The 16,354-nt window shown below is 48.2% G+C and overlaps 1 protein-coding gene across 1 annotated transcript in view; it reads right to left on the bottom strand.

The window, feature by feature from the left end:
* Positions 1–15,575, bottom strand: part of LOC106813685 — an 18,341-nt gene extending 2,766 nt beyond the window's left edge. The window contains exons 1-2 of the mRNA XM_014817892.1: positions 15,115–15,575; positions 5,446–5,586 (exon numbers count right to left, since the gene is read on the bottom strand). Coding sequence (XP_014673378.1) covers positions 5,446–5,586; positions 15,115–15,226 — 253 coding nt within the window. The 5' untranslated portion in view covers positions 15,227–15,575. The remainder of the gene's footprint in view (positions 1–5,445; positions 5,587–15,114) is intronic.
* Between the last annotated feature and the right edge of the window lie 779 nt (positions 15,576–16,354).

The raw sequence follows: 16,354 nt of genomic DNA, 5'->3' as shown, positions 1-16,354 counted from the left end.
CTATCTATTCTATATCATCTGATCTATCTATCTATCTATCTATCATATCTATCTATCTATTATCTACTATCTATTCTATATCATCTGATCTATCTATCTATCTATCTAATCTATCTATTCTATATCTATCTATCTATCTACTATCTATCTATCATCTATCTATCTGATCTATCTATCTATCTATCTATCTAATCTATCTTATACTATCCATCTTTTTTACGATCTATCGATCTATCTATCTATCTGATCGGTATCTATCTATTTATCTATTTATCCTATCTATCTATCTATCTATCCATCCATCATCCACCATCCATCCATCATCCATCCACCCATCCATCCATCCATCTATCTCTTCCATCCATCCATCCATCCATCATCCATCCATCCATCCACCCATCCACCATCTATCCAAATCATCCATCATCCACATTCATCATCTATCCATCCATCCATCCATCCATCCATTCCATCCATCCATCCATCATCCATCCACCCATCCATCCAAATCCAGCCATCCATTCGCATCTATTATCTAGCTACTTTTATCTACCTACCTATTTATTTATCTCTCTCTCTCTCTCTCTCTCTCTCTCGTTCTCTCTCTCTCTCTTCTCTCCTCTCTCTCTCTCTCCTCTCTCTCTCTCTCTCTCTATCTCTCTCTCTCTCTCGCTTCTCTTTATCTCTCTCTCCCTCTCTTCGTGTGTGCGCTATTTAGCAAGCAGCGTCGATAGGTGTGTTATTGATGAACGCTGCCGACTGCTGATTGAAACTTCAATAATACGCTCGCTCACACTCGGTGAGGAGAGAGAGATCAAAACGGAACGCCTGCCCTTTAGCGCGGCAGGATTGATGATGAGGAGGAGAAAAACTGCAGCGCGCCTTGTCTACTCAGGCTATTGTACGACGAGCTGAGAGTAATTCACTCGCCATTAGCTGATTATACGCGTGCATCGCGGCCAGGTGGCGAAGGGGAAATGAGCAGAGACATGCCCAAAGCGTTCAATTGCGGGCGGCCGGGGGGATAAACAAGCCGAAGAACGCGTGGGTGTGTTACGCGCGCGCACTTCACGCACGCCACGCACGCCATCGCGTGTTATACGTAATAATAAGAGCTAATAGTTACCAGCGAGTGTATAATTATTAAGCCTCGTTCACACGAGACCTCGCTATTTATGCAAATACGGTATTGCCCGAAATACCGAATCTGAGACAAATACGCGGCTGAGCGTTCACACGCTGCATTCCGCCCGGCTCAGAAATTACGCGTAGTTTTTGTCAGCTGCGAGCTGCTCGCGTTAACAATTCAGCGAACAATGCGAATAAACAATGCAATGCGCACCAACTCCCGCCGATAAATTACGTTAGATAGCCGCTCCGCGCCTCGACAGTTCCACCCTCGCGTTACACTGGAACTGTCGAGTGCGGACCATCCAAAAATACGCGCTCAGAAATACGGTATTTGCGTTCACACCAGAAATGCGCGGTTCACAAGAGATCCGTATTTTCTCAAGCCAACAGCAAATTATTAGCGGGTCTGGGAAGCGCGTATTACATCAAATACCGAATCTGTTTAAGATTACCGCGCATTTTGCCTCGTCGTCTGAACGCATAAATACCGGATTTCTTGCTACGTGTGAACGCGGCTATTTGAATATTATAATATATATATATATATATATATATATATATATATATATATATATATTATATATCCTATATCTATATTATACACTCGAAGATACAGCCGCGTTCACACACGTAGTCCAAGAAATCCGGTATTTAGCGTTCACACGCAGGCAAAATGCGACAGTCCAGAAATACGCGTATCTAAACAATCCGGATTTGATCGTAAATACGCGGCTTCCCAGACTCCTAATAATTTAGCCGTGCTTGAGGACTCTGTTGCGACGCCGATTTCCGCGTCGGTTTTGAACCCGCTAAATACGCGGATTTCTGAAGCGCTATTTTATAAGACTGCGTCCGCGCCTCGACAGTTCCAAGTGTAACCGCGAGTGCAACTGTCGCAGGCGCGGACCAGTTCTAACGTAATTTTATCGCCGCAGTTGGTCTGCGCATTGCATTGTTTATTTCCGCATTGCTTCGCCTTGATTCGTTTAAAGCAAGGCTTGCAGCTCGCAAATAACCCGTATTTCTGGGAGCCGCGGAATCAGCGCCTTGTGCAACGCTCGAGCCGCGTATTTGTCTCAGATTCGAGTATTTGCAAAATATACCGTATTCATAAATACGAGGTCTCGTTGGCTGAACGGAGCCTTATACCTTATAAAATACGGAATGTATTATCAGAAAACCTCTTGGTAAATAAACAGCTACCCTCCCCTCCGTCGAGCACGAGAGACAAAATATGCAAACAAAATTTAGACTGCGTGCGCGTGGAGATGTGGAGAGAACAAAACGCGTACGCGTACGTGTACGTGTGCCGACACTCGTGTCGTTCGTGCCGAGTACGTGTACGTGTGCGTGTACGTGTACGTGTAGTGTGAGTGTACGTTACGTGCTACGTGTACGCGTACGTGTACGTTTACGTGTGCGTGTACGTGTACGTGTACGCGCGTGTACGCGTGTACTGTACGCGTACGTGATAGTCGTGTACGCGTCCGTGCACGTGTACGTGTGCGTGTACGTCGTACAGTGCACTGACGGTGTGCGTGTACGTCGTACGTGTCGCGTGTAAGTGTGTACGGTACGTGACGTGCTACGGTGTACGTGAACGTGTACGTGTACGTGTACGACATGTTACGGTTGTACGTGTCGCTGTTGCGTGTACTGTACGTTGCGTGTGCCGTGACTGTCGTGTAACGTGTACCGTGTGCGTGTACGCTGTACGATGTACGTGTACGAGTACGTGACGTGTACGAGCTACGGTGCGTGTACGCGTAGCGTACGTACGTGTCCGGTGTACGTGTACGTGTGGCGTGTACGTGTGCCGTGGTACGTGCTGCGTGTACGCTGTACCGTGACGTGTACGTGTACGCTAGTGCGTGTACGTGTACGTGTGCTGTGTACGTGTGTGTGTACGTGTACGTGTACGATCGTGATCTGTACGTGTAGCCGCTGGCGCGCCGCGCGCGCGGAGTGTGTTGTGTGTGTGTGGTGTGTGTGTGTTGTGTGTGTGCGGTTAGTGTGTGAACGTGTGCGTTGTGGCGTGTGCGTGCTGCGTGTGCGTGTGCCGTGTGCGTGTTGCGTCAGCTGCGACGTACGGTGACGTGTACGATGTACGTGTGTGCGTGTGCGTTGTACGTGTACGTACGTGTACGTGTACGTTGTACGTGTACGTCGTACGCGTACGCGTACCGTGTTGCGTGTACGTGTACGTGTACGTGTGCTGTGCACGTGTACGTGTGCGTGCACGTGTACGTGTGCGTTGTATATATGTTTGCGTACGTGTGCGTGTAATATATGTTTGAATACGTGTGCGTGTATATATGTTTGCGTACGTGTACGTGTGCGTGTACGTGTGCGTGTATATATGTTTGCGTACGTGTGCGTGTATATATGTTTGAATACGTGTGCGTGTATATATGTTTGCGTACGTGTGCGTGTATATATGTTTGCGTACGTGTGCGTGTATATATGTTGCGCTACGGTCGTGCGTGTATATATATGTTTGCCTACGTATGCGTGTATATATCCACCACCACACAGGCGCCATCGCCACCCTGTCAACGCTATTGACTGGGCGGCAGTGCAGCAGCGGACGGACCAACTCACGACGACAACATTGGACCTCCGTCGCCGATGCCTCGCCTCATTTACGGCAGCTGTTCCATGCAGGAAAAACCATGTATAGTGAGCTGACTGGACGTCTTTTTTCAATGATGTCATCAGTTCGCCGACTCAACCCGGGATTTACCGTCGTACACATCAGTGATGGTCGTGGCGCGATACAAAATAGTCCCAATCGAGCAGGCGCTCCGTATTGGGCGTACGCATTCGAGGACCAGGTAAGACTACCCACGACGCATGGACAGCACGACCCCCACGACGACTCCCACACGAAGATGATCAGCACCATCACCACCACAGCGACGACCCCCACGGCGACGACCCCTCACCACGAGGATGACCAGCAACCACCCCACGACGACGGACCACGGAGGACCACGAGACGACGGCCACGACGCCAGATTATTTTTTTTTTTAATTTAAAAAAATAAATATATATATAAAAATAAAATAAAATAAAGATCTCTTTCCTTAGTTAAGGCCAAATTTAGTTAAGATAGTTAAAGGAAGTTATATGGGTGATGGGAGCACTGAAAAAAGACAAATACAAAATAATATAACATAACATAAAAATTGATATAATAAAAAAATAAAAAAAATAAATATAAAATACGTATTAAAGTACACGCAACAAATTTTTTCTGATGACGTTGTTCGCCGCATAGCTGTGGCTTACAACTTTTTCTAATGGGGGGGGGGAGAATAATGTAATACCGTCGAAAGACATAGAAGTAAATATACAGGAATAAGCTATTGTTCTATTTCGGTATACAGGCCAGCTGTGTAAAGTTATAACCCTGCACTAGACAGTGATCGAATTAGCCAATTACAGACGGTAGCGTAGAACGGAGTGACTAAAAACAATAGGTGGGCGTGTCTAACTATGTGAGTATATAACCGCGTGTTCGACTAGAGAGAGAGATCGGACAGAGAGTCAGAAAGAGACAGTTACGATATACTAGATTGGTTAGAGAAAGCTACGAGACAGCAATAACCTTATAAGTTGTGATGTTACTCGCGCACATCTACTGTACGCGTTTGCCCCGCTATGGGCTTATACATAGTTAATGCAGTATAATTAAAGAGGATGACTGAATACGTATATAATAGTTTTTATGTTTTTTATAATCTGTATTTGATAGACGTTAGCAAAGGGTGTAATCTAACACTCACGCGTAACCACTAATACGATCACGGGTAAGAATCACCTTCCCTATATATGTTTGCGTACGTGTGCGTGTATATATGTTTGAATACGCCTACACAAGATGTGCTCGACTCGTGCGAGAACGCGTTTTACATTGAGCATGGCTTCACCTCATCCGTAGCTTCATTGATTATGCTGAATCCGCCGCTGCTGCTGCTGCTGCTGCTGCTACGACCGTAGCGGGTATATACAGTACATGCGGACAATGGCGCGCGCGTGCATGCATACGCGCAGCATCCCTGCAGCAGCATCCCTGCACGGCTGCTGCTGCTGCTGCTGCCAGGAGGGAGAGCTTCACGCGTGTCTCATCTATGCATGCATGCACACTCCCCGCCCTCATTGTATACACACACACACACACACACACACACACACACACACACACACACACACACACACACACACACTATGATGGTATAACTTGTCTGTAGGTAGAACTATGTTGGTACTGTTAGCTTACATGTGGGTGCGGATATGATTGCATAGCTTACCCGTGGGCAGGACTAGGATGAAGTAGCATACTGCTAAGATGGCCAGTCCGTACGTCCTCAGCCATTTGCAGATACGGCAGGATTTTTTTTTTGATCGTTGCCGCACGACCAATGGCGACCGACCACTCTCCGTTGGCTGATCTACGAAGAAAGAATACACGAGAATTATCTTTTAGTGTTGCTTTATTATCGTGCGCGCTTGGTAATAAAATCTGTAAGAATGAATAAAACCAATGAATGACATGCAACGCGACGCCGCCTTGAATTATAATTATAATTACGCGCCTCGTAAGGTTGATACTGATTATCTATATTACCCAAAAACTTTCAAATAGATTTTTTTCTTATTTATTTGAGATACTATTATTACGTGGCGGTATGACAAGTATTAGTTTGCATAATGGTATTTTTCGTTCTTGTGTTTCTTAGATGTGTAGGAGATTAGGTTAGTTGATGTCTTTAGAATTTTATTTCATTTGCATTTGGATATCTTCCCGTACATATAAGTAATTCTATTAGGAGTCTATCAATATATTGCTATTGCTAGCTGGCTCGTAATGTTAGCTACGATGTAGTCGCACTTATCTAATCATATACGTTGCCTTTACTTAAATACGTGTTTAGATGAAATTGCATTGGATTGAATTTACATTTCTCCCGCCAGAGTATATATTTATGTATATGTATTCTTCTATATATATAAAGTTGTACAGCCGAATTAGTCCGTACTCGCATAGCTAGAAAACTCCGCAGCCTAGAGGAAAACTAAAGATATTTTCAGAATCAGCACGTCTGGGAAGTGGTTCTGGCTGAAACAAAAATTTAAAAAAGTTAAAAAGTTAAAAATTAATAAAAATTCTATTCATCAATAGAAGGCGTGTTGATCAACCTGCGTACAGATCAACCTCACGTACGTGTAAATCCATAGTGTATATCCTTAACGGCGCAGTGGCCTAATCGCTAGAACATCCGTCTTCTACACCGGGATTCCGGTTTCGAGTCCCAGCTGGAGAACTTATTTTCTCCTTTTTCCTTTTTTCCCCTTTACCTCTCTCTCGCTCTCTTTCCTCTCTCTCGCGCCTGCACCACGCAATCACGCTCACTCTCTCTTCCCTCTCTCACTCTTCTTTCTCTCCTCTCTCTCTCCTCTCTGCTCTCTCTCTCTCTCTCTCTGATTTTTCGATTCTCTCTCTCTTGCTCTCTCTTTTTGCTCTCCTTCTCTCTCTCCCCCCCCCTAATTAATGCAATATACTGAGCTTCGATGGACGAACCGTAATTCACTGAATATTTGCGCTATATGCCGCAATGCGCGCGGCGTCACCACAGAGTCTGCCTCGTAACGTATCAGCGTCATACATTCTAAATAAATTAATTTATCGAAAACATAGCGCGTAGTAACACGCTGATGACGAGATAACAACGTTGCGTGGATGGGAAAACAGCGTCGCGCCATATAATATATACTATAATATACTATATATAATTAACACGGGAACGACGTTCTCTATAGGCTCGTTGCGATGTGTTTTATTGTTACTATCGTCACTCATCACCGTCATCGTCATCGCCGTCGTCGTCGTCGTCATCGTCCCGTCGGACGTCCACTTGTCTTCGTGTTTGTTGTTTGTTGATGTTGTTGTATAAGTTGTTCCTTGTTTGTTTGCTGCCTGCTTGCTGCTGTCTGTTGTTGGTTGCTTGCTATCGTCGTTGCACTGCTGTCGTTGTACGTCGTGTGGTCGTTTCCGGTTGTCGTCGTTGTCATCCGATGTTCGTTATGTGTTTGATGCTGGTGTTGTTACTGTCGTGTTTAGTCTTGTAGATTGTTTACTTTCCGCCTTGTGCGCATTTGCCACGAAACGCTTGAGTGGCTAAAAAAATGAGGATGCTATTATGGAATACATATCGTCTGCCGGCCCAGAGCAAAAACACGACTAGAAATACGTCTATCACAAGAAAGTACCTCTATTCACTGTGTCACACTCACCACGACTCCCTCGCCGATGGCCCCAACACCTGATGTCCCTATCAAGCCGCCAAGCCTCTCAGTTGGCTTATAAAATATGTTGTTGGAGGGTAATTTTTACAAAAAAGAAAGACCCTCCTCGCCTTCTTTCTGTTTACGTAGATGGACACATCCGTCGGCGCTGACGTCAGAATCGCGGATGACGTCGTTGAGCAATGCTGCTTTCTTTCCGCGTCAAACCGCGCACGCGCATCTAGAGGCTCCTCGGTGCACTTAATTCGCAACAGTAACTCGCTTCATAGTTTTTTTTCCCGGTAAAGTTTTTTGCTGACATCGCCGACGCTCGTGAGGTTTTCCACAACGAATGGGCGTACCAGCAGGAAGCTATGTGACCATGTTAAAGATGGCGCGGCAGACGTGAGCGAAATGCAGGTTTGCATCTCTATGCAGGCTGACAACCGTCACGCAACAAGAGCCGAATTTCGCCAACACATGCGTCTCTTTCTAGTGTCACACGCGCTGATTCGATACTTCGAGAGCGAGTGTTGTCGAGACAACGCGAAAATCTCCCTTGGAGGCCTGTTTCACAACGAGAAGCGTCGCCTGTTGGTTTTCCTGTTCTGCATGATCGAGAGAGGCTGCACGCTCCGTCGTGTGCTAGGGCCTGCACCTCGTAAATCGCGGCCTTTCCAGTGCGGCCGGTGAGTTAGGCTTCACCTCGTAATGCGTCGCTGGCTCAGTGCGGGCTGTTAGGGCTTCACCTCGTAAGTCGCGGCTTCAGTGCGGGGTTAGGGCTTCACTCTCGTAATGGTCGCTGCCTTCAGTAACGGGTGTTAGGCGACTTCACCTTCGTAAAGATTGCGGCTCGCGGCCGTTGCCGGAGCTGAGGCAGGCGGACTACTTGATGATGAGGACGGGAAGAGAAAGGCGATGCAGAACAAGGCTTCATTGCCTCGTGCAGGTGGCGTTTAGAGGCCCACTCCTGCCGTTTCATATCTCTAGACTCGCTGAGTGGGCTCCTCCTGTTTGTCTCTCCGCTGCGAATGATCGTCGACAGCAGACAACAGCAACCGACAGCAGACGATAGCGGTCGGTGCGTGCTGTCGCGCGGCATACTCGCCGCGGCGTGTTTAGTGTAAAACGTAGAATGAGGCCGCGCCGCGAGAGAGAAATGAGAGTGAGACTTTCGACCCCCGCGCCGCGCTGCGGAAAGACGAGACCAGACATCTGAGGAGAGGCAGACGAGACGAGAAGAGCAGAGAGAGAGAGTAGAGGATCGGAGATGAGAGAGAGAGAGAGAGAATGAGAGAAAAGAGCCGTACTGAAGCTCGCCTGCTGCCTTCTCCACACGCCGTGCGTAATCGACGTGCCTTTACCAATTCCGTGTTTTTACCTTCATGAATTGACCGATGAAGAGAGAGAAGAGAGAGAGAGAGATGATGACAGAAAGAATGGAGCGACGAGATGAGAGAGAGATAAGAGACCGATCCTCAGAGAAAGAGACGAGAGAGCAAGACGAGAGATGAGGAGAGACGAGACGAGAGAGAAGAGTAGACGAAGAAGAGAGGAGAGACAGTAGCCAGCAGGCCGAGATGCTCCGCGTGACGCTGCTGTGTGAGTTGCTACACGGCAGACTCTCTCTCGTCACCCTTTCTCTTTTCTCGTCGCTCCTTTCCCTTTATCTGTCTAATCTCGCTTCGTCCCATTGTCTTATCTCTTCCTCCATCTCTTTCTCTCTCTCTCTCTCTTCTCTCGCTCTCTCTCTCTTCTCACTCTCTCTCTCTCTTTGCTCTTCTCTCTCCTCTCGCTCTCTTTCTCTTCTCTCTCTCTCGCTCTCTCTCTCTCTTCTCTCTCTCTCTCTCTCTCACTCTCTCTCTCTCTCTCTCTTTTCTCTCTTCGCTCTCTTCTCTCTCGCTCTCTTTCTCTCTCTCCTCTCTCTTTATGTCTCTCTTCTCTCTCTCTCTCTCTCTCTCTTACGTCAACCACATCATTGACAGTTGTGTGCGATATCGATCGGTTGGTTGGCAGTAGACGCCCGACACACGTAGACGTTTACGCGTTCATTCACATATTAGAGACATATCAAGATACTATCTCCCCTCCTCCCTCCGCAATCTGCAGCATCCGGGAAATCTGCGCTGTCTCTGTCGCATCAGATGTCCGCGGTCGGACAACACAGCTGCGGGTCCGGCGCTTTGGCCGTGTGTAGACCCGCACAGCTTCAGCCCTCGTCTGCGCGCCGAGGCGATCGTCTGTCTGCCGCCGTCGTGGACGTAATGCAGAATCGGTGTTCGTCCCAGTACGTTGCACGCCACATTCTGGCATACATCGCTCACCGGTGTGTGCGTCCAGTCGCGTGTTATCACTCCGCGGCGGGACATATTAGAGGCAGGCGAGGGACGATTGATGACAGTAAGAGCCGAGGCGGGCGCAGATGCCGCATGTCAAGTCGGCGGCTGCCGCATATGCTAAGGCACGTAAGCTGAGGGCATCGTGAAGTCAAATACCTCCAAAATCCCGTGGCATGCCGTCGTTAGAATCATCGCTTCACTGTGCGCGCCACCGAGGGCGCAGACGGCTAACACGAGAATTACCGCATCGTTTACGAGAGCGCTACGGCTAATGGACGCTCGACGCGACCCTCGCGCAGCGAGAGCTTTGCGTGGGAGCTGCCGCGGAAAATCTGTAGTGTCAGGCAAGGAATCACGCATCGAGCCTGGTGTTTGTTGTGGCGCGGGCGTGTTGAAAAACTGTCGCGCTTATTTCTCATTAGCTGGTTAGCTACTGCCGATAGTCTGCTCCGGCGTTAGCCATGGTCCGTTAGCTAAAACTTGGCGACGGAACAACGAGGTGGAGATGAAAGGACCGAGAGAGTGTAATTAGAGCGAGGTTGTTGTAGAGAGAATTGAAAACGATGTTACAGAGACAATGAGGGCAGAGAAGGATGGCGCGAAGAGAATGGAGGAGAAAGAGATAGTTGAGGAAGAGAGAGGAAAGCGAGAAAACGAAGAGAATGGAGAGAGAACTTATCACCTCCGCTTGCTGTGAGCATCTTATTCGATTGCATATCCACACCACAATGTCGGGGCAATCGCTGTGTCGTGCGTCACTCGTCCATGTAATGCTCTGCTAGCTGGCATTCAGTCAGATACTCCGCCGTCCCAGTATAGATTCCTTATCCTATGTGTGGCACCCTGGTTTGGTATCTATCTCACTCCGGTCCTCTGGCTTATCTATGGATAGTTATGTCCACGTCTGCCTCCGACGCACAGACACGTATCCCATGCACGTGCGGAACTAGGTGAAGTTAGAAGGCCCAGCCCGCAGAACGTAGAGGACCGTCATCTGTGAAGGCCCTTTATTACACGATGCTCACACGGCTGCGCACGACTCACGCCACTCTGCCCTTAAAGCACGCGCGCATCTTACGCACGCGCTCGTCGACTCTGACCTTGACCTGTGACTTGAAGCACGTGTATACGTCGCTACGACGTGGCACGGAGCATCATGCTGCCTCCTGCGCCCAAACTGCCGTGCATGGTCGGAGCTCGCGCGCCTCTACGCGGGCGGGAAGGCGAACGTGCGAATGAGGAAAGGCTAGTGTCGCCCATCACTGTCGTCCGCGTGTCACCATCGCGTTGTCACTGGACTGCCGACACTAATTTTGTAGAGGCGCGAATGATTTCTGACGAATTTCCGTCTATCTCCTTTGGCGCGGCTGGACAACCGCCGCAAAGGGGGCGCCACCATACCATCTTCCGGTAAAAACGGCTGCTCCATTGTTGAGCTGCGATTATGCGATGATCGTTTTACTGATGTTGAGCAGAATCGGTAGAGTGGTGGGCACCTAGGGGGCGGTAAGCAGCGCTAGACCTCACGCTGGGTTTTATTAGAGGCGCTCGTCTGATCTTCCGCTGGCTGCCGCGCGAAGAGCGCCAGCTCCGAAGTAGACAGGAGGGCGCGACGAGCGCCGGTACGATGATTCCGCTGAGACGCCTGCCGGGAGCGCTGGCGGTTTATCGCGCTCCTGTGAATGCCCAGATGCACAGCTAGGCAAACCTGTCAACAGACCGCATACACACACATAGGGAGAGCTCACCCTAAATTTTGCAGAGAGAAAGAAGATAGGAAGAGGACGGAGGAGAGAAGGAGGGGGGCAAGGACGGAGATGGGAGGAGGGAGAGACCGCTGTTGCACAGCGAGCAGACTAGAGAACAAGCGTATACAACTTATAGCATCTTAGCGGCCCTCACGTCATCATTTGCCGGAGAGACAAGAGAAAAGAGAAGATGAGAAAAGGAGAGGATTGAGGTGGAGGGAGAAGGAGAGAGGGAGGGGTGGGAAGAGGGAGAGAGAGGCGGGAGGAGAGAGGAGAGAGACAGACAGACGAGGAGAGGAGGACGAGAGAGAGGAGAGAGAGAGGACTGAGAGAATGAGAGATGGAGAGAGGGAGACAGACTGAGAGAGATCTGAGAGACGGATGATACGCAGACGAAGACGAGAGATGGCAGAGGTTGAGAGATGAGAGACGAGAGAGAGAATGAAGCGAGAGAGGCGGGAGGAGGAGATGAGAGATCTGTGCATAGCAACAGACCTTGCCAACAGAATATATCGCGTCCACCATAGAGTTTAATTCCTCTCGGCCGCAATATAGAGAGAGAGCAGAGAGTACGGGGCGACCTTCCTCTTCTCTGCTAGGCTTTACCTTGCCTGCTTATTGATCGCTTTATTTGCTCTACATCATGAGATGAGGTTAAATGTTATGCTTTTAATGCAATTTAATGTTGTGCTTGATACTCATTCTATAGCATTATTCATTTATTATTATCACTATAATCTATATTATATTACTATTATCAGATGTCAGACTTTGCGAGTGTTACATTTAACTCTACGCGCGTTCGCATCGATGCTAAACCTATTCACTCAGAGTGTTATAATGATAGAGATATTGATGAGTCTGTAAGGAACTATGGTTTAGTGTTCTTTAGCTTGCTTGCAGTGATAGACTAGTGGTTACGGTATGATAAATTACCTGTGGGGTAGACTAGGTTTTGGTATTGATAGAAGTGGTTGGCAGCTGGGATGATGGTATAGCTTTTTTGTAGGTAGAACTATGTTCGGTACTGTTAGCTTACATTTGGGTGGAGCTATGATTGGTATAGCTTGTTGTAGGTAGAACTATCGTTAGGTACGTTAGCTTACATGTGGGTGGAGCTATGATGTATAGCTTGTGTTTGTAGTAGAACTATGTTCGGTTTACTGTAGCTTACTCGTGGGTGGAAGGCTATGCATGGTATAGCGTTGTCTGTAGGTAGAAACTATGTTGGTACTGTTAGGCTACATGTGGGTTGGAGCTATGTTGTATAGCTTGTTTGTTGGTAGAACTATGTTGGGACTGTTAGCTTACTATGTGGGTGGGAGCTATGATGGTAGTAGCGGTGTGTCTGTAGGTAGACACTATCGTTGGTTACTGTTTAGCTTACATGTGGTGGACTATGATGGTATAGCTTGTTTGTAGGTAGAACGATGTTGTACTGTTTAGCTTACATACTGGTGGGGAGCTATGATGTAATAGCGTGTCATGTAGGTAGGAACTATGTTGGTACTGGTTAGCTTACATGTGGGTGGAGCTATGATGGTATAGCGTGTCTGTAGGGTAGAACTATGTGGATACTGTTAGTACATGTGTGTGGGAGCTATGCATGTATAGCTTGTTTGTAGGTAGAAAACTAATGTTGGTACTGTTAGCGTTACATCCGTTGGTTTAATTTCCTACTTTTAGTGGGTGGGAAGCTATGATGGTTATAGCGACGTAGTCTGTAGGTAGAAACTAGTTGCGTACTGTTTAGCTTACATCCGTGGGTGGCAGCCATGAGTGCGTATAACTTGTCTGGATAGTTAGAAACTTATGTTGGTAACTGTTAGCTTACTGGTGGGGGGAGCTATGATGGCTATAGCGTGTCTGTAGCCTAGAACTATGTGGGTCTACTGTTAGTTACATGGGGTGGAGCTTGATGGTATAACTTGTCTGGCTAGGGTTAGAACTATGTTGGGTACTGTTAGCTTACTGTGGGTGGAAGCTATGATGCGTTATAGCGTGTCTGTAGGTAGAACTATGTTGGTACTGTTAGCTTACATGTTGTGAGCCATGCATGGTATACTTGCTCGTGCTAGGTGTATAGAACTTATGTTGGTACTGTTAGCTTACATGTGGGGTGGAGCTATTGATGGTATAAACTTGTCTGTAGGCCTATGAACTATGTTGGTACTGTTAGCTTACATGTGCGGTGGAGCTATGTGCGTATAGAGTCGTCTCTGTCTCTTTCTCTCTCACTCTCTCGATCTTTCTCTGTCTCTCTCTCTCTCCCTCTCTATCTACCTCTATCTCTCTATCTATCCCTCTCTGTCTCTGTCTCACTGTATGCGCGTATACGACCGGATCGCATCGGTTGCAGATACGGGGAGCAATCAATCGGTTTGCGGTCACCTAGACTCCACCCGAGCGACTGCTTAACACTAGCAAAGTACGGTGACGTACGTCTATGTCGTGCGTTGAAAGTTTAAACTGCTGGGGGTTTCCCCTTGCCGATGCCGTGTGTTGAAAGTTCAAACTGCTGGGTTTTCCCCACGCCCGATGCCGTGTGTTGAATGTTCACGCAGCTGGGGGTTTCCCCACGCTTGATGCCGTGTGTTGAATGTTCACGCAGCTGGGGGTTTCCCCACGCTTGATGCCGTGTGTGAAGTTCACGCTGCTGGGTTTCTCCCCTCGCCGATTGCCTATACGTCGTGACTAGATGCGGTAGAGGTAAGCTGCAGAGTAGTGGTGAGATCTCATCCCACGAAGCCGGCTTGAGAATCGCTACTACCGCTCACGACGGCAAGTGACATCTGGAAAGAAAGTGGAAGCAGTTGAAACTAACTGGCGTTTATGAATGTGAAGGGAAGCTATGGGATTATGAAGGTACAGCGCTAATGCGTCAGTGGGATCAAGTGACGGCAAGGCCACTGATCAAGGACGTGAAATGCCATCGATACAAGGGATGTTGCTATCATATACAAGTCGAAATAGAGACATGGAAGAAGAAAGAAAAAAGAAAGAATGTGAAAGCGATAAAAGGATAGGGGGAGTAAAGGCGAAAGAGCGACAGGAATGGAAAAAAGAAAGAGGGCAGAGAAGGGTAAACTACATGGCGGAGAGTATCACTGGTTACATGGGTAGCTATATTATGTAGCTGCTGCGATCATACATATAACTATATAGCAGACAGTATCAATGAGCATAGTTACTGACTATGTAGCAACTCCATGGCTGCTATCGATAACAGCTATAGTGTAAAGCCACTTCTGTTATGCCATGCTAACAAAGCGGGCAATTAAGCTGTTTAGACAATGTTAGACCTTTAATACTATTTGGGGCTTTTAATGCAGTGTTAAGTTGTTAACGTGCAAAGATGCCTATACTTAGTGATGTTATAATAGTGGTATTAGCCTGTTTATGTAGTGTTAAGCCTCCTATGCAGTATTAAGCCAGCTAATACAATGTTTTGCTGTTTTGTGTTTTTAAGACGACGACGCAGTGCAGAGAAACTTCTGTTATGATAAGCCATCGCTGCGCGTTTAAGCTTTGTACGACAGCGTTAATCTATCAAGTGAAAACATTTACATTATTCAGGGAGCTATATGAAACTCTCAATGTCGCTCACCTTTCTGTGTTTCGGTGACAATTGGATCCATTGAAGTCAGTGACTTGCTGTCGGCAGTCTTAGACGTCCAGCTTGGCTCCACGCACGGTAGCGGCCGAATTTTTATACCCATAAGCCACAGTCGCAACCGACCAAACACACGTATACACCACGCAGGCGCTGACGCTAACGCAGACGCAAACTCCCGACACTGTTGCGTCCCGTCACCGGTTATGATTCCTCTAACACCACGAACCTTCTCCGCCGTCCGTTCTGTTTAGCGCGCAACTCTCACATTTCGTCTGCCACTGGATTTAATTACTCCACTTTGTGCCCAGCGAGCACCACTCGCTTTTATTGGGCTGGAGGTTGGTGTTAGTGTTGGTGGGAGTGAAGGTTTCTGCTTCGGGACTATTTTACTCTCCCGCGCAGACAGCGCGATGAAATCGATGCTGTGTATAGAGGGCGCCACGTGAAATCCGACACGCGTTCCGGCGCAGCCTCCCGACCGGGTTACCTATCTATGTAGATAGATGGATAGAAGCAGATCTAGACTCTCGCTACACACACACACACACACACGCCGCGCACTCACGCACACATGTGTGCGCGTGCTAAAGGCAGACGTCCTGCTGTCGTGCGTGTCGGAGCAGGATGACGGACGATATTACGTCATAGAGGCTCGCTGATGGCTCGACGCGAAGAAAAGGCGCGAGGATGTCTGGGGGTCGTTCGCCTGCGCTAGTGCCAACCGTTATGTACCTCTTTCTCCCTCTCTCTCTTTCACTGCCTCTCTTACTCCCCCCCCTCTCTCTCTCTCTCTCTTTCTCTCTCTGCCTCTCGCTCTCTCATTCGCCTCTTCTCACTAATTCTCTTCTAGCTCTCCTACTCCTCGCCCCCCCCCCCTGCTCTCCTCTCCCGGTTGTCACTAACAGTGGCGCCAGTGCCAGGCGTCTCTCTAACGACGGTCTTACACTGAGCATCACGCTGCACTTGACGTGCGTGTGCCTTCGTCTGCGATGTCTGAATCCGCGTGAAATCGCACTGCGACGTATGCACGTGTGCCGCTTAGAACGATGCTGTCTTACACGTCTCGAGGCAGAACGCATTGGTCCTGAGTCGCCGTATATATAAGTAAGACGCACGCACGGGAAATTACTGATGGAATTGCGATGGTTCGACGGATAATTCGATTTGTTGGTATGCGTTCGCGCATGAATGCGTGCGTCTCATGTGAGCATGTGTGAGGGGTGAGAGAGAC

Source organism: Priapulus caudatus, unplaced genomic scaffold (genome assembly GCF_000485595.1).
Source record: "Priapulus caudatus unplaced genomic scaffold, Priapulus_caudatus-5.0.1 Scaffold809, whole genome shotgun sequence".
Classification (NCBI taxonomy): Eukaryota; Metazoa; Priapulida; class Priapulimorpha; order Priapulimorphida; family Priapulidae; genus Priapulus; species Priapulus caudatus.
The sequence above is the reverse complement of the archived record's forward strand: the minus strand, read 5'-3'. Positions and strand labels throughout refer to the sequence as shown.